Source organism: Acomys russatus, chromosome 9 (genome assembly GCF_903995435.1).
Source record: "Acomys russatus chromosome 9, mAcoRus1.1, whole genome shotgun sequence".
NCBI lineage: Eukaryota > Metazoa > Chordata > Mammalia > Rodentia > Muridae > Acomys > Acomys russatus.
Window position 1 is genome coordinate 22348950 of NC_067145.1, and position 13743 is coordinate 22362692.

The window sequence follows — 13743 nt, forward strand, 5'->3', positions numbered from 1 at the left end:
AAGCAGCCTTATTCATAATAGCCAGAACATGGAAACAGCCTAAGTGTCCCTCAGTAGAAGAATGGATAAAGAAACTGTGGTACATATACACTATGGAATACTACTCAGCTATTAAAAACAAAGAATTCCCAAAATTTGTGGACAAATGATCATAATGAGTGAGTTAACCCAGAAGCAGAAAGAATCAAATGGTATATACTCACTTATATCTGCATACTAGCCCAAGGGGCATGTCCCACGAAATCCTTCACTTACCAGGAAACTGGGACAGAGGGGAGGACATCCTATTGGGACTCTAGATGAGAGAAGCATGGGAGAATAGCAAAGTAGAAGGATCCAGAGGGTCCTAGAAACCTACAAGTAGAACATTATGATAGGCAGATTTGGGCCCAGGGGTCCCGCTCAAACTAAGGCACCAGCCAAGGACAATACAGGCAGTAAACTCTAAACCCCTACCCAGATCTAGCCAATGGTCAGAATATTCTCCACAGTTGAGTGGAGAGTGGGGTATGACTTTCACATGTATTCTGGTGCCTCATATTTGACCATGTCCCCTGGAGAGGGAGACCTGGTGGCACTCAGAGGAAGGATAGCAGGTTACCAAGAAGAGACTTGATACCCTATGAGCATATACAGGGGGAGGAAGTACCCCTCAGGAACAGTCATAGGGGAGGGGAATAAGGGGAAAATGGGAGGGAGGGAAGAATGGGAGGATACAAGGGATGGGATAACCATTGAGATGTAACAAGAATCAATTAATAAAAAAAATTTTTTTAAAAAGGGAAGGGAGAAGTCATATAATTATATTATAATCTCAAAACAGAAGACTCCCCCCCCCCTTTTTGTCATTGTTGTTGTTGTTGTTGTTTTGTGAGAGGGTTTCTCTGTGCCGCCTTTGTTGTCCTAGGTTTGCTTTATAGATCAGGCTGTCCTTGAATTCAGGGATCCACCTGCCTCTCTGAGTACTAGGATTAAAGGTGTATGCCACCACAAAAAAAAAAAAAAAAAAAAAAAAAAAAAAAAAAAAAAAAAAAAAAAAAAAAAAGAAAGAAAGAAAGAAAGAAAGCTCATGGAGACAGAGGAGGCATGCTAAGCAGCAGCCCACTGGGGCCTGTAACTCTACGGAGGAGCCTGCATCCATCAGCTAAGCTGTTATTTGAGCACTATGTCCCCTAACCAGATTCAAGTTCTTTGTGAAAATTCTGGATGAGATTCAAAGAGGTGACTGGGATGGAAACCTCAGTCATGGTGCCCACCTTTCTGGTCCTCTCCGGATGCACTATGAGCATAAGCGAAGGCCACCTAGGCCTGCTTACCTGATTCGCTGCAGTCCTAAGAACTCCCTGGGTGTCTCTTCAGGGGGAGAGAGTAAGTATCGGCTGCTCCTCCTGCACATGTTGGGTCTCTAGGCACAGTACATGTGCCACACCCAGGGCCAGGACACTTGCAGTGCCCAGTCTCCACCAGGCCCTTCCTAAGCTCGGCTGTGCTTCCTTCTCTGGCCATTTTATGCGCAGAGACCTAGAGTTTTGCGAAGCTCTTACAAGATCCCGTGGGTTCTGTTTGATCCTACAGTCTTCTAGTTTGTTTGTTTATTTATTTGTTTGTTTGTTTGTTTGTTTGGTTTTTCGAGACAGGGTTTCTCTGTGTAGCCTTGGCCATCCTGGACTCACTTTGTAGACCAGGGTGGCCTCGAACTCACAGCGATCCGCCTGCCTCTGCCTCCAGAGTGCTGGGATTAAAGGCGTGCGCCACCACGCCCGGCTCTAGATTATTTTTAAGCAAGTCAGAGCGGCAACTGTTCTCCTGGGTTTATTCACAGTTCTGAATCCCTCCATACAGACTATAGACTATTTGCCATTACAGTTACAGTTCTTCTAATGTTCCTACCATCTCTATGAGCCTTTCTGGAGCCCCCCACACCCCAACAGCAATTCATCATCTCTTGGCTTAGGAGGCTGCTAACAGCTGCCCAGTGTGGCGATTAAAGATGACCCATGTAAGGGATTACACAGTTGCCTTCCTCTAGCTGTGATGTCAGATACTCAAGTGCATCTGCTCTGTACCCTAAGCAGCAGAGGTAGCCACAGCAGGGTCATGAGGAGCATGCCAGTTCATGCCGAGGAAGAGCCCTGTTACTCTAAACCACGTTAGGTGTGTGGGTTTTGTTTACCTTTGGTCATAGAATCGCTTAACCGAGATGATAACGTGAGGCCTGAAGGCCTCACTCACAGCTTTTATACAATACGTTAGGACGTTTTTCCTGTTTATGGGCCACCAGCCTCTTTCCTTGCTTCACACTTTAAAGGCTGAGATCATTGCTAATTACTGTCTTGTGCAACACAAGAGTGCCTGCTGAAATCTTGGGCAAGCCGGGGCCTCTACTTAGTTTTATTGACAACTTCTCTCATCAACAGAGACTGGGTTGAGATGAAAGAGATACTTTTTCCTTCTTAGAACCACCGTGCCATCAGGCAAAGCCTTAGAAAAGTAGTCCTCTCCCTTCAGAAGCCAGAAAGCTATGGCTGTAAGGAAGGCCCCATCCACCTCTGCCCTTGAGAGTCTTCACAGTGACAAGTCCCTGCGTGTATGTCTTGGAAAGGTGTTTCATCGACAGCACACTCCCTGCAGTAACGTCGGAGTCACAAAGCAATCTCTCACATCTGCTGCCTTCTCAGGGTCTTTTCAAACAGGCGTACCTGTGCTGAGGTGAGGCATGATGTGGGATCTACACTCTCTCCCTTAAACAAGATTCTTTCAAGTTCAGCCCATGAAGCCAATGTGGGACCAGCATCTAGATCACTTAGCAGCAGTACCCAAACCGCCTGTCCAAAGCCATTCCCACAGAGCTCTTGCTGGTATATCCTTCCTATGGCTGCAGAAAGCCAAAAGGCAGCAGGGTACCAGTGAGCACGCCAAGCGTTACCAAAGAACGTGAACAGGAAGGGTGCTGGTGTGGAAGGGACACCCTGAAATGCTTTTTCTCTGCTAAGAGGAAACACAGTTGTTGAAAGGTTGGGCTTGCAGCCAGGCATATATCTGAGGGACACAATAGAAGGCCCAGCCAACTGTGGAAACGCACAGCTGGCTAGCAAGGGCCGTGAGCATCTCCACAAGTCCCTGACGCGGAAGCTGCTGAGAGGCATTCTACAGCTTGCAGTATCCCAGTGCAGATAATAAAGAGAAGAGAAGGAGTGAGGAAGGGAGAGGAGGAAGGGGAGAAGGGGCAGGGTGAGTAGAGAGGAAGTGAACAGACGGAGCAGCAGCGACTGCTCATGATTACGGGCCAAACACTACTAGTGAGAAAACCTGAAACCTGAAACTTCCGAGCCAGACAAAAACGGTTTTCAAAGCAAAACTTTCAGAGAATTTTGGATTTTCCAACTATAGATGCTTAATCCATACAATCCTTATCAGAACCTTGAAGTCTGACCGATCCCCATGTATTTCAGGTAAGGGATACACACACCAGACACTGTAGGGCACAGAGACAAGGACTTGTTCTTATGCTCTAAAATTATCCTCCAAGCAAGTTCTTGTTTTCTTTTGTTTTTTGTCTATTTCTCACACACACACACACACACACACACACACACACACACACACACACACACACACACACATCCTGAAAAACAAAAACAAAGTTTTGCACACGTGTAATCGCAGCACTGGCGGTAGGGGAGCAGGGGTCTTGCCCATTTGAAGCAGGATACATGACATATCAAGGCTCGGGCCAGCCTGAACTGCACAGCCCGGACCAGCCTGGACTACACCAAGAACTCTGTCTCATTTGCATAATGAATAAGCAAGCCAACAAAAACGTACAGAGCCGAACTGTGCAACCCCCTAAGCTCTCACAGCAACCAGTAAGACCGCGTGGATTTCGATGTGAAGGTGAGAGATGGCAGGGCAAATTCTCTGTGAAGATGGCAAAGAGTCAGTTACAGACGGAGAGGGGTGGGGGCTCCAGGCACTGACCTTCTCAGCCTTCTGGTGGAAGATGGAGGACATGTCCAGCAAGGTGCTGCGCTCATCCAAGGCCGCCGCGAACGCCTTCCACTCCTGCTCCAGCTGATTGGCAATCTGCTTAATCTGCTGGGAGGCGTAGTGGCCCGACTCCACCAGGCGGTTGGCCACTGACATGATGCGGTTTATGTTTACATACACGTTCTGCAGAGGAGGCAGAGGGAGAGGCTCACTGAGGCGGTGCAGACAGGAGACTCCTCTCTAAGAGGTGCAGAGACCTTTTGTGGACAGCCTGCTAACAGTTCCCCAGTTATAGGAGCAGAATCGCCTGGGGCCCTGTGTCAAACGTCTTCCTCTCTGGATTTCTATAAACCCTGAGCTGGGTTCCAAATCCTACTTTCAAACTGTAAAATTATCAATCAACTCACCGAAAGGCGTATTTGTTAACCACAAAACAATGAGATGCGCACGTGGGTACACGCACATATCCTCTTACTCACTACTTGGCTTCCAACCCTCACAAGGATCCAGACGGCAGGCCCTCTGACAAATAATCCGGGAGAACCGAAGGAAACTGACCAGAAGGACCTAGGAATTCACAACTATGTACTTAGCAACCAACAGCCATCTGTGTGAAGACCAGCTGTCTTTTTGATAGAAAACCTCCTTCAAATGGGCCTGCTGTCTTAGACCAGGAGTGACAATTAAGCATCTGAGAGTCAAAGAGGTCAAACATACAGTCTGAAGTCATATGGTAGGTAAAAGAGGGGTGGCTGTCATCTCTACACCTACTGTCACTCTGAAGACCCCACACAGCCTGGGTGAGGTGTGGGTGGGTACTCCCGCCACTGACTGCCTCCTGTTTGCTAAGAGCCTTTGATGGGCCAGGATCCACAGGCGCTAACAGGACTTACCATACAGTTCATAGCGAAATGATTGTGCTGCGTCTGAAGCTCCATTGCGTGAGGGTGGCTGGTCCCAATCTCCGTGTAGCTGTTTAGAAACAGGCCTTTGTTGTGTGTGACCCAGTCAAACATCTAGCAGAAGGAAAAAGGCAACCTGCAATCACTGCAGATAAAGAAAGAGCTGCAGGCGTGAAGCGGGGAAGGGACTGGCTTCTCTGAGATGTCCCTAAGCCTGTATTGGTTTGTGCCTTAGAGAAACAAGCAATGATTATCAGGTGGAAGATCCACAGGAAAGACCTCAGCCTGCTCGCTCGAGCTAATGGAACCCCCTGTCTTCTGTGCCCAGGCCCCTTTCTCTAGAAACTGGCCTATGTATCACATTGCTCCCCTCTGAGGATGCCAGGCTGGACCAGGGCTTCGGGGTCTCTGTATTAGGATCCATGCAATAACTAGCAACAACACCAACAGCGGAAACAACGCACTCTTTAGCGCAAGACAGACACAGAAACCTGATTAGCCCAGTGATAATAATGACTGTTAACCACCTAAAAGTGCTTTTAGTATCCTGTATCAAAAATTTCTAATGTAGTTTTTTACTCTACAATATGTTTACCAGTCCATGAAAAAGACAAAAATCAAAGACCACAAGTTAAGAGTGATTACTTCACCTATGTTCATGGCTTGAAAACCATTCCTGTTTGCAAGTGTCCTTTTCTTTCACACTGCAAAGAACACATTAGCTGGGAATGAATGAGACACCAGTTGGTGCCTCTAGCACACACGAATTAAACATGAGAACACTGACCATTGTTGCCTACGTCATCTGGAAGTACGTTTTTAACAGCACCACTCATCCTTTGTTCCACAGGACACATGTATAGGTCTGAATGGGGTTTGATGGCTTTGTTTGAGAAGAGGGCAGGTATCGGAAATCTATACATAATCACTGCTTCTTAGAATGAAATTTGTACTTTTAACAAACAAACCAAACAACAACAACAACATCACCCTTGCCTTCCAGGCACTTTTAATCAAGCACCAGCAGCTTTAGCTCAGACTTTCTAAAACAGCACTGCACTACTGCACTGTGGGTAAAACCGGAAACCAGACATAAGCATGGTCTCGGAATGGCCCTTGCTGTGGCACGAACGCCGTAAAACAGACCCACTATGTTTTTGTGCTCCTTCTCTCTGTTTTCTCACCTTATCCCTTGAGTCTTAGCTGTGAGACCCAGCAGCTTCCCTCTGTGAGGCTGGCATGCCCCTCCCCATCTTTACCTTCTCAGCGTCCTGTTCGAACAGGCGCAGCTGGAAACACTGGTCCAGCTTCAGCTTCCGCACGTGCCACATCTGGTGCAGGTGCTGCCGGGTGGAGTGCAGCCTGTCCAGCATGGTGGACACCTTGGGCAGGAGGTTCTGCAGGTCCGCATTGCCCGAGCCTGAGTTCTTTTTGGGAAAACTGTCGCTGCTCTGGATCCGCTGAAGCAGCCTCTGCCCCTCCAGATCCAAGTCCTCTATGGGAGCCTTGATCACCTTCTTCTTCAGCTGCGAGTGCTCCTCGATCATGTTCCGAGCCCCCTCGAGGTCCTGGGGCAACTCCTTCTTTGCGAGAATATCCTGCAGCTCCTCTAGCCGGGACAGCATATGGGCGGCGTTGCTGATGTAGTCCTCGAAAGCTACTCTGATTTCTATCCACTCCTCGTGGTTGTACTCCAGGCAGCCGTCGAACTCGGGAGTTAGCTGGGAAGGATCAACTACTTTGGTAAGGCCTTCTAAAGAGACCATATTTGTCTTAAGGGGGAAAAAAAATTACGTATGAGAAGATGAACCAGCTTTATGTGGTCATATCACGCTGCCACTTACAGTGGTCACATGTAGGTTTCCCAAGTTAAAGGTAACCTGCTCATAGAAAACCCAGGCTATGTCTGTTTCTGCCTCCCGTGGACAAACGTGGAGGTGAGACACATCATCAGAGTGATGAAGAGCTCCATTAAAGTAGCATGCTAGTGTAGCATGCTAGTGAGAACGCATAGCACTGTGAATTTCACAAGCCCCAAAATCAACTAGGTTCCACTTGAAGAATGAAAAGAACCTCAATCTTAGGCTCACCAGTACCTGGGGCGTCACAGGAGGGCTGGTGAAAGGGATATCGCAGAGTAAAGACACAGGAAGCCGGATGGTCTTCTCTGTGAGAACTTGCTACAATCCTGTGCAGTCTGAATGATGCATGTAGCCTGTCCTGCATCCCAATTTAACACTGATGGAACCTCAGCGTATCACAGTATAAGCAAGAGCTCTCACCCCACCTGATTACAGGAAGGGGAAGCACACTGATACAGATATGATGCCTCAAGGAAAACATGGTGGGGTGATAAAATGCAAACACAACGGAAAAGAAGCTGGTCCAGAACCGAAAGATAAACAGACTGGCTAACTCACCTCTGCCACCTCCAGCCACTCAGAAACCTAGAACTGACATCTCTGTGCTGGCTGGCATAGACACAGCACAAGGCAGCAGGCTGGGAAGCGCTGCTTGAGACTGCACTGCCTTTAGCCTACAGGGCTACAGTGAGCATCTTATCCATCTGCTGGGCCATCAGTAACCTCCATGGAGGCTGGCAACCATGCAGAGACAGACAAGTCAGGAGGACAATGGGCAGGTGCCTTCAGGAGCCCAGAATAAGAGACTAGTAAATAAGATTAGTAAATACTTGCATAAGTGCAAGCTACTAGTTATTACTTAGAACATGTATAATTGAGATACATTACACTTTCAATTTTCCACTAAGCACATACCTAAGACCCAATAAATTGTTGTTCAAAATTGCTATTTATTGTATAGGAGGATAAAGGTATACTTTATGTTTCACTTAAACCACTTCAAAGTAATTTCAATTTTAAATTAAAATCAAATTCCAGTTCCAGATAGGAAAATCAGCACTATGGAAAGACATTTTAAGGCAGGTAGTACACACAAGGAGACACTCTGAAAAGGGCAACAAGCGATGCTTCTTCATTGTGCAATACTATTTACCTTAAGGCATGATTCTTGTACATTGAAACCTAGTGCTCTGACAGAGGTGGCAGAAACAGCAAGCTCTTCCACCAGGAGAGGTTAGAATTTATTACAAAAAACTATTCCAGTCCTATTACAGGCAGAGCCCGAGCCAAGCTTCAAGCTGGCTAGAATACTTTCTCCCATAATCATCACATTAAACTGACCACATCAAAAGCCTTGTCAGAACTGCGGAGACTTGAGGAGAGGAGGCTCTCAGCGGGAACGGAAAGAAATGAGCAGGCTTTGGTTTACTTTTGGTAACCACCTGCCAGCCATTGTCCATGCCTAGCTGAAGGCAGGACTCTACGGTTCTAAGAGACTACCTCCACTTCTACAAATAAAGGATAACACATGAAGTGGCCAGCCCCTGATTCTCCCCGCTGTGCAGACCAGAGAAACTCAACCGCCTGCCATTCCCTCCTCTCCAGGATGAAGCACCCAGTACAAATCTGCAGCCACACAGCTGTATGCAGACAGATGGTGCTGTTCAGGTGAGGTGACAGGAACAGGCTTCTCCTCCCAAGTTACAATGGCCCCACCCTCTAATCCCAGAGAACTGACATCCAGCCCTGGGTCAAACACCACTGAACAGTATGCAATAATTAATTCATATATATGTATATATATATATATGACTATAAGTGTGCACATATACAATATACCTTATATACATATACGACACCAGGTCCTGCTCAATACACGGCTTTAACAGGCCTGTCGTCAGCCCACCATAGGGAGGGTACATCAGCATATTGTAAACCATGCCTCTGAGTTAGAATGTGGCTACCCAGAAAATGTTACCTCAAATTCAAATTTAGAACTGCCAAAATTCGTCCTCTGTTTCTGCCAGAAGTTGTCAGGCTTGATTATCAGGGCGATGTGGATGCAGGAAGGAAAGGACTCTTGCAGGATCTTCAGCAGAGGCTTGATGGAGTCCCACTTGGAGCCACGCATGTCCACAATCACCGTGAAACCTCGCTTGCAGACCTCTTCACTGCAGAGAAGGAAAGAGGCTGAGGAGTGGGAGATGGCTCAGCTGGGTGGAGCACTTGCCGCACAAGTATGTGGACTAGAGCTCACATCCCCAGCACCACACTGAAGGTAAAGAGCACTGGCTGCTCTTCCAGAGGACCCGAGTTCCTTTCCCAGCATCCGAGGCCCTCTTCTGGCCTTCATGATTACCGCATGGGGGAGGGGCGTGCACAGATAGACAGGCCGGCAAAACACTTACTCTTCCTCCTCCTCCTCCTCATAATCATAATTGGAAGAAAAAGAAGAGGAGGAGGAGCAGGAAGGGGGGTGGGGGAGAGGAGATCAACTGAGTATAGCTATGCATTCCTGTAACCCAGCATAGGGAGATGGAGACAGCCTGGCTCCAGGTTCAGAGACACTCCAGGAATAAGGTTAAAAAAAAAAAAAGTTAGAGCAAGACATCTGATACTCTCCTCTGACCTTCCAAGAGCACTCCCACACAAGTATATCTACCTACACACAAACAAGCATGGGGGGGGGGGTGGGATTGGTGGCACGCACCACCCAGCTGTAGCTCCTACCACTGAGGGGGGTGAGGGGTACATACTACCTAGGCAGCTCAGCAATGTCTGCTGGCACCAAAAGAGAACAGAACGGGACCACAAAGGAATCAAGGCAGAAGGGTAGACTCAAGCAGGGTTTGGCTTCAAAAGCCTCTAAGATTTTAGTTCTTGATAGATATGGTGTTGCCTTCTGTCCTCTCGTCAGAAGGAAACAACAACCATTTATTTGTGTTGTTAGTGTGTAGTTAGTGTGTTGCTAACTGAGGGGGCACACTTGTTTAATAACTACCCGAAAGACCCCTGAGGAGCACTAAGAGGGTTCAAACTCACAGTGTGGCATTCAGAGGCCAGGGTGGGGACGTTTACCTCAGGATTCCCAAGACCACAAGCAAAGCCAACAAGCCACTGCCATGGGTGGCGATGCTGGGAGCTTTTTGAAGCCAAGCTGCAGCCCCTTTCCTCTAGCCTTGTCTCAGCAAGGGGTTCTTGGCATGGCTTCGGCAAGCTCTGCGAGGAAAATCTAGGCTTATGTCTGTCTGTACCAAGATTGCATTCATCTTCACAGCTGGCTGCGTAGATGGTGTGAATGCAGCACGGAGTAACAGTGCTTGGCTCCTGGCACAAATCAAAGCTATGTGAGGACTACCATGTTCTTCCTCTCTGGGCTCTTGGCAGCTAAACAACCCAAAAGGTCAGCTGCAGCCAGGCATGGTGTTCAGTGCCTGCAGTTCCAGCACAAAGGATGCTGAGGAAGGAGGGTTAGGGGAGCCAAGGGTCAGACTGGTAGAGGCAACAAGCAAGATGCACCTCTAAAAGAAAAAGGGGGCAGCTGCTAATTTCATTACATCTCAATACAGGAGTAATGGAAAGTGCGCAAGATCTGCAACAAATCTTAAATGAGTATGAAGGGCTTGGGATGACCTCAGTTGGCAGGGTATCTGCCTAGCATGCAGAAGGCCCTGGGTTTGACCATCAGACTGCATAAAATAGATGTCTGTAACCTCAATCTCAACACTTGGAAGGTGGAGGCAGGAAGATCAGAAGTTCAAGGTCATCCTCAACCATGTACTGAGTTCCAGGCCTCCCTGGGCTATATGACACTTGGTCTCACAAAGGGGGGGTGGGAGGGGGAGAGTCAAGGTGTCTATCCTTAAAGAGGAAAAAAAAGTATGTGTTCATGCTACATTGTAATGTGAAGGATATTTATGAAAATTCAGTGCTGGCTTCTAAATGACTCCAGAACTAAGGCATAACAAGATAGACTCCAATGGCATGCTTTGGGTAGATGCTGGCAGCGGGTCATAACCAGGAAAAGCCTGCCTGCCAGTCTTGGAAAATATCTGAGACCTGACGGAATCTCAGTGAGGCTTGAGGGAGCTCTACTCCTAACATAAATATCCTACATTTAAATTTCTGCCTGTGTAACCATCTTCCAAAACTGCTCTCCACTGAAGGGCCAGAAAGTTAGTATTGCTAGATATTGATAAAATGCAAAGAAAAGAAATCTCAAGTAAAGCTGTCTTCATTGTCTCTTGGCTTGCCCTGCCCCTGTCCTCTGTCCTTAGCCCTCCAATGCATCCGTGCGCCTCATGTTCTTCCCTGTGCTGTCTCATATCACCACAGTAACTAGTTTTCAAAGTTTCACAAATGCAAAGTTTACAGGACATCCACAGGACTCTAAGAAGGTGTGTCACATAAACACTCCAAAATGTCAATTATGGAACTCAACAGAGACGTGGGTCACAGGTGCAGGAGCATAGTAGTCCAAGGCCAGGAGAGAAGACAGATGGCCCAACAGCTGCTCATCACCTGCCCTGATTAGCTTTAGCTGTCTACTTGACATAGCCTAGAGGTCATCTGAGGAAGCTTCAATTGCAGGATTTCCAGCTCAGATGGGCTCATGGGCCGGTCTGTGAGCTGACGTGCCTAGCGCACTGTGGGAGGATGGGTAGCTCTGAGCTGTATGAGAAAGCTAGGTGAGGTACACACCTTTAATCCCAGCACTTGGGCATCCCAGCATTCAGATCTCTGTGGGTTGGAGGCCAGCCTTGTCTACAATGCGAGTTGCAGGACAGCCAGGGCTGCACAAAGAAACCATGTCTCGAAAAACCAAGAAGGGAGGGAGGGAGGGAGGGAGGGAGGGAGGGAGGGAAGGGAAGGAAGGGGAGAGGAAGTGTAGGGGAAGGAAGGAAGGAAGGAAGGAAGGAAGGAAGGAAGGAAGGAAGGAAGGAAGGGGAGAAGAGGGGTAGGGAAGGGAGGGGAAGAGAGAGAAAAGCAAGATAGATGGATTTGAAAGACAGAGCAAGCCAGCAAGCAGGATTCCTCCATGGTTCCTGCTCCAGATTTTTGCCTTAAATTCCTGCCCTGACTTCCAATGACAAATTATGACCTGGAAGTAAAGGCCAAATAAGCCCTTTCCTTCCCAAGCTGCTTTTGGTCAGGGTGTTCATCAGCGGGGGGCAAAAAGGAACCTACAATGAGCCGGGCGTGGTAGCACACGCCTTTAATCCCAGCACTCGGGAGGCAGAGGCAGGTGGATTGCTGTGAGTTCGAGGCCAGCCTGGTCTACAAAGCGAGTCCAGGGCAGCCAAGGCTACACAGAGAGACCCTTTTAAAAGTGCTATGACGAGCCTGTTGACAACCAAGGTTAATCTTGTCAACACAACTACTGTACACCTTCTGCAGTATCTGATAGTATTTCTAGGAAAGATCACAGGATTCTGACCTAATGAATGAATTCATCCCCTGAAGGCTCATCATGATGATGTTATTTCCAAGAAGCAGGTTACTAATCACATCCTTCCTGTATCTTGCCCTGATCTCTTCCTGTATCTTCTCTCACTCTCCTTCCTGCCCACCATGACGGAAGTGCCCTGCTCTAGCAAACCTCTCTACTATGACAAACTGACACCAATTGAAACCATGAGTTTAAAAAAAAAAAAAAAAAAATCAACCCAGGGACTAAAGAGATGGCTCTGTGGTTGAGAGCACACACTGATCATGCGGAGGGCCCAGGGTCAGTTCCCAGCACCCACCTCCAACAACTCACCACACTTCACGCCAGCTCCAGGGCTCCACCACCTTCAGCCTCTGTGGGCACCTGCTCTTGCTTGTGCACCCCACACAGACCACATAATACACGTAATCAAAAAGAAAATAAATCTTTTCAAAACAATAACCACAAGCATACAAACAAACATCCTCTCCTGTCAGATACTTGGCTACAGCAATGAGAAAGGTAGCTAATACACTCCCCGTACACATATCAACTGATTGTGGCTCAAAAGTGGCTCCAACTCTCACACTGTTGCTCTCAGTGCTCCTCATCCCCGGCAGGGCCAGCGACACAACACTGCTAACATTACAGGCACAGGCACAGGCATAAGCTATTTCCTGGCCCCACTCATCAAGTCTAGTGTCCCAGATGATAGCTATTAAGCATCCTGGGTCTCCAGGGTTCTATCTGGGCATGTGACCTTCAAGATTCCATGTATAGAAAGTGCAAAGCTGCAGATGCAGCCAGGGCAGCCACAGCCCAGGAGGAAGCATGCTTGGCTGCCAAGTCGCAGAATGTCCCCTGCTGAAGCAACAGCCGCCCCCCCCCCCCCCCCCCCCCCCCCCCGGGCCACAGGAAACTAAAGCAATCTATCTTGTTTGTTTTACTATGGGAGTGTTTGACAGACTACACTGCATATGTCAGTCTTCACTAAACTACGATATTAAAATTACCTTGCAACTTGTCTTTCTCCTAACACACTCCTAGGCAGTATGCATATAAACTGTAAAGCCCCTCTACTTGAAAGGGGCTTAAAGGGAATCCTTTATAACTCCAGGGGTAAGAACAGGAACAAGAGGAGAACAAACCAGAAGGTCCTATGCTTGGCTTGCACAGTTACAGGAGGATTAACTCTTCTGCTCTCTCCATCATCAAACTGTTCCCACCCAGTCGCTTCCCCACCGACTGGTAATCACTGCACATGGAGCGAGCTGGGTGTGCAGGATCTCTTGTGGTATGTTTTCTTCTCGTTCAGAGCCAGGTATTCTAGGGAGAGCAATGACCTGGAAATACCCGAGTCTGACTGCTGTACACCATGGTCAAAAGGACACAGGCAACTAGTCTCCAAGCCCTGCCTCCCCCTGACGACAGAAACTGGTCTTGGGGAAATGTGACTTCATTAACTAGTTAAACTAGTAGTTTTACCCACGAGCCCTCGTGGTATCTGTAAGACAAAGAAAACTTACATAAAACTCAGGCCCCTCCTGATCTGAATCTTCAAACT

The 13743-nt window shown here is 47.9% G+C and overlaps 1 protein-coding gene across 1 annotated transcript in view; it reads right to left on the reverse strand.

The window, feature by feature from the left end:
* The window catches only part of Trio (trio Rho guanine nucleotide exchange factor), a 289251-nt gene that overhangs the window by 164289 nt on the left and 111219 nt on the right, over positions 1–13743 (reverse strand). The window contains exons 4-7 of the mRNA XM_051151014.1: positions 8730–8922; positions 6149–6661; positions 4881–5003; positions 3979–4170 (exon numbers count right to left, since the gene is read on the reverse strand). Of these exons, the coding sequence (XP_051006971.1) occupies positions 3979–4170; positions 4881–5003; positions 6149–6661; positions 8730–8922 (1021 nt within the window). The remainder of the gene's footprint in view (positions 1–3978; positions 4171–4880; positions 5004–6148; positions 6662–8729; positions 8923–13743) is intronic.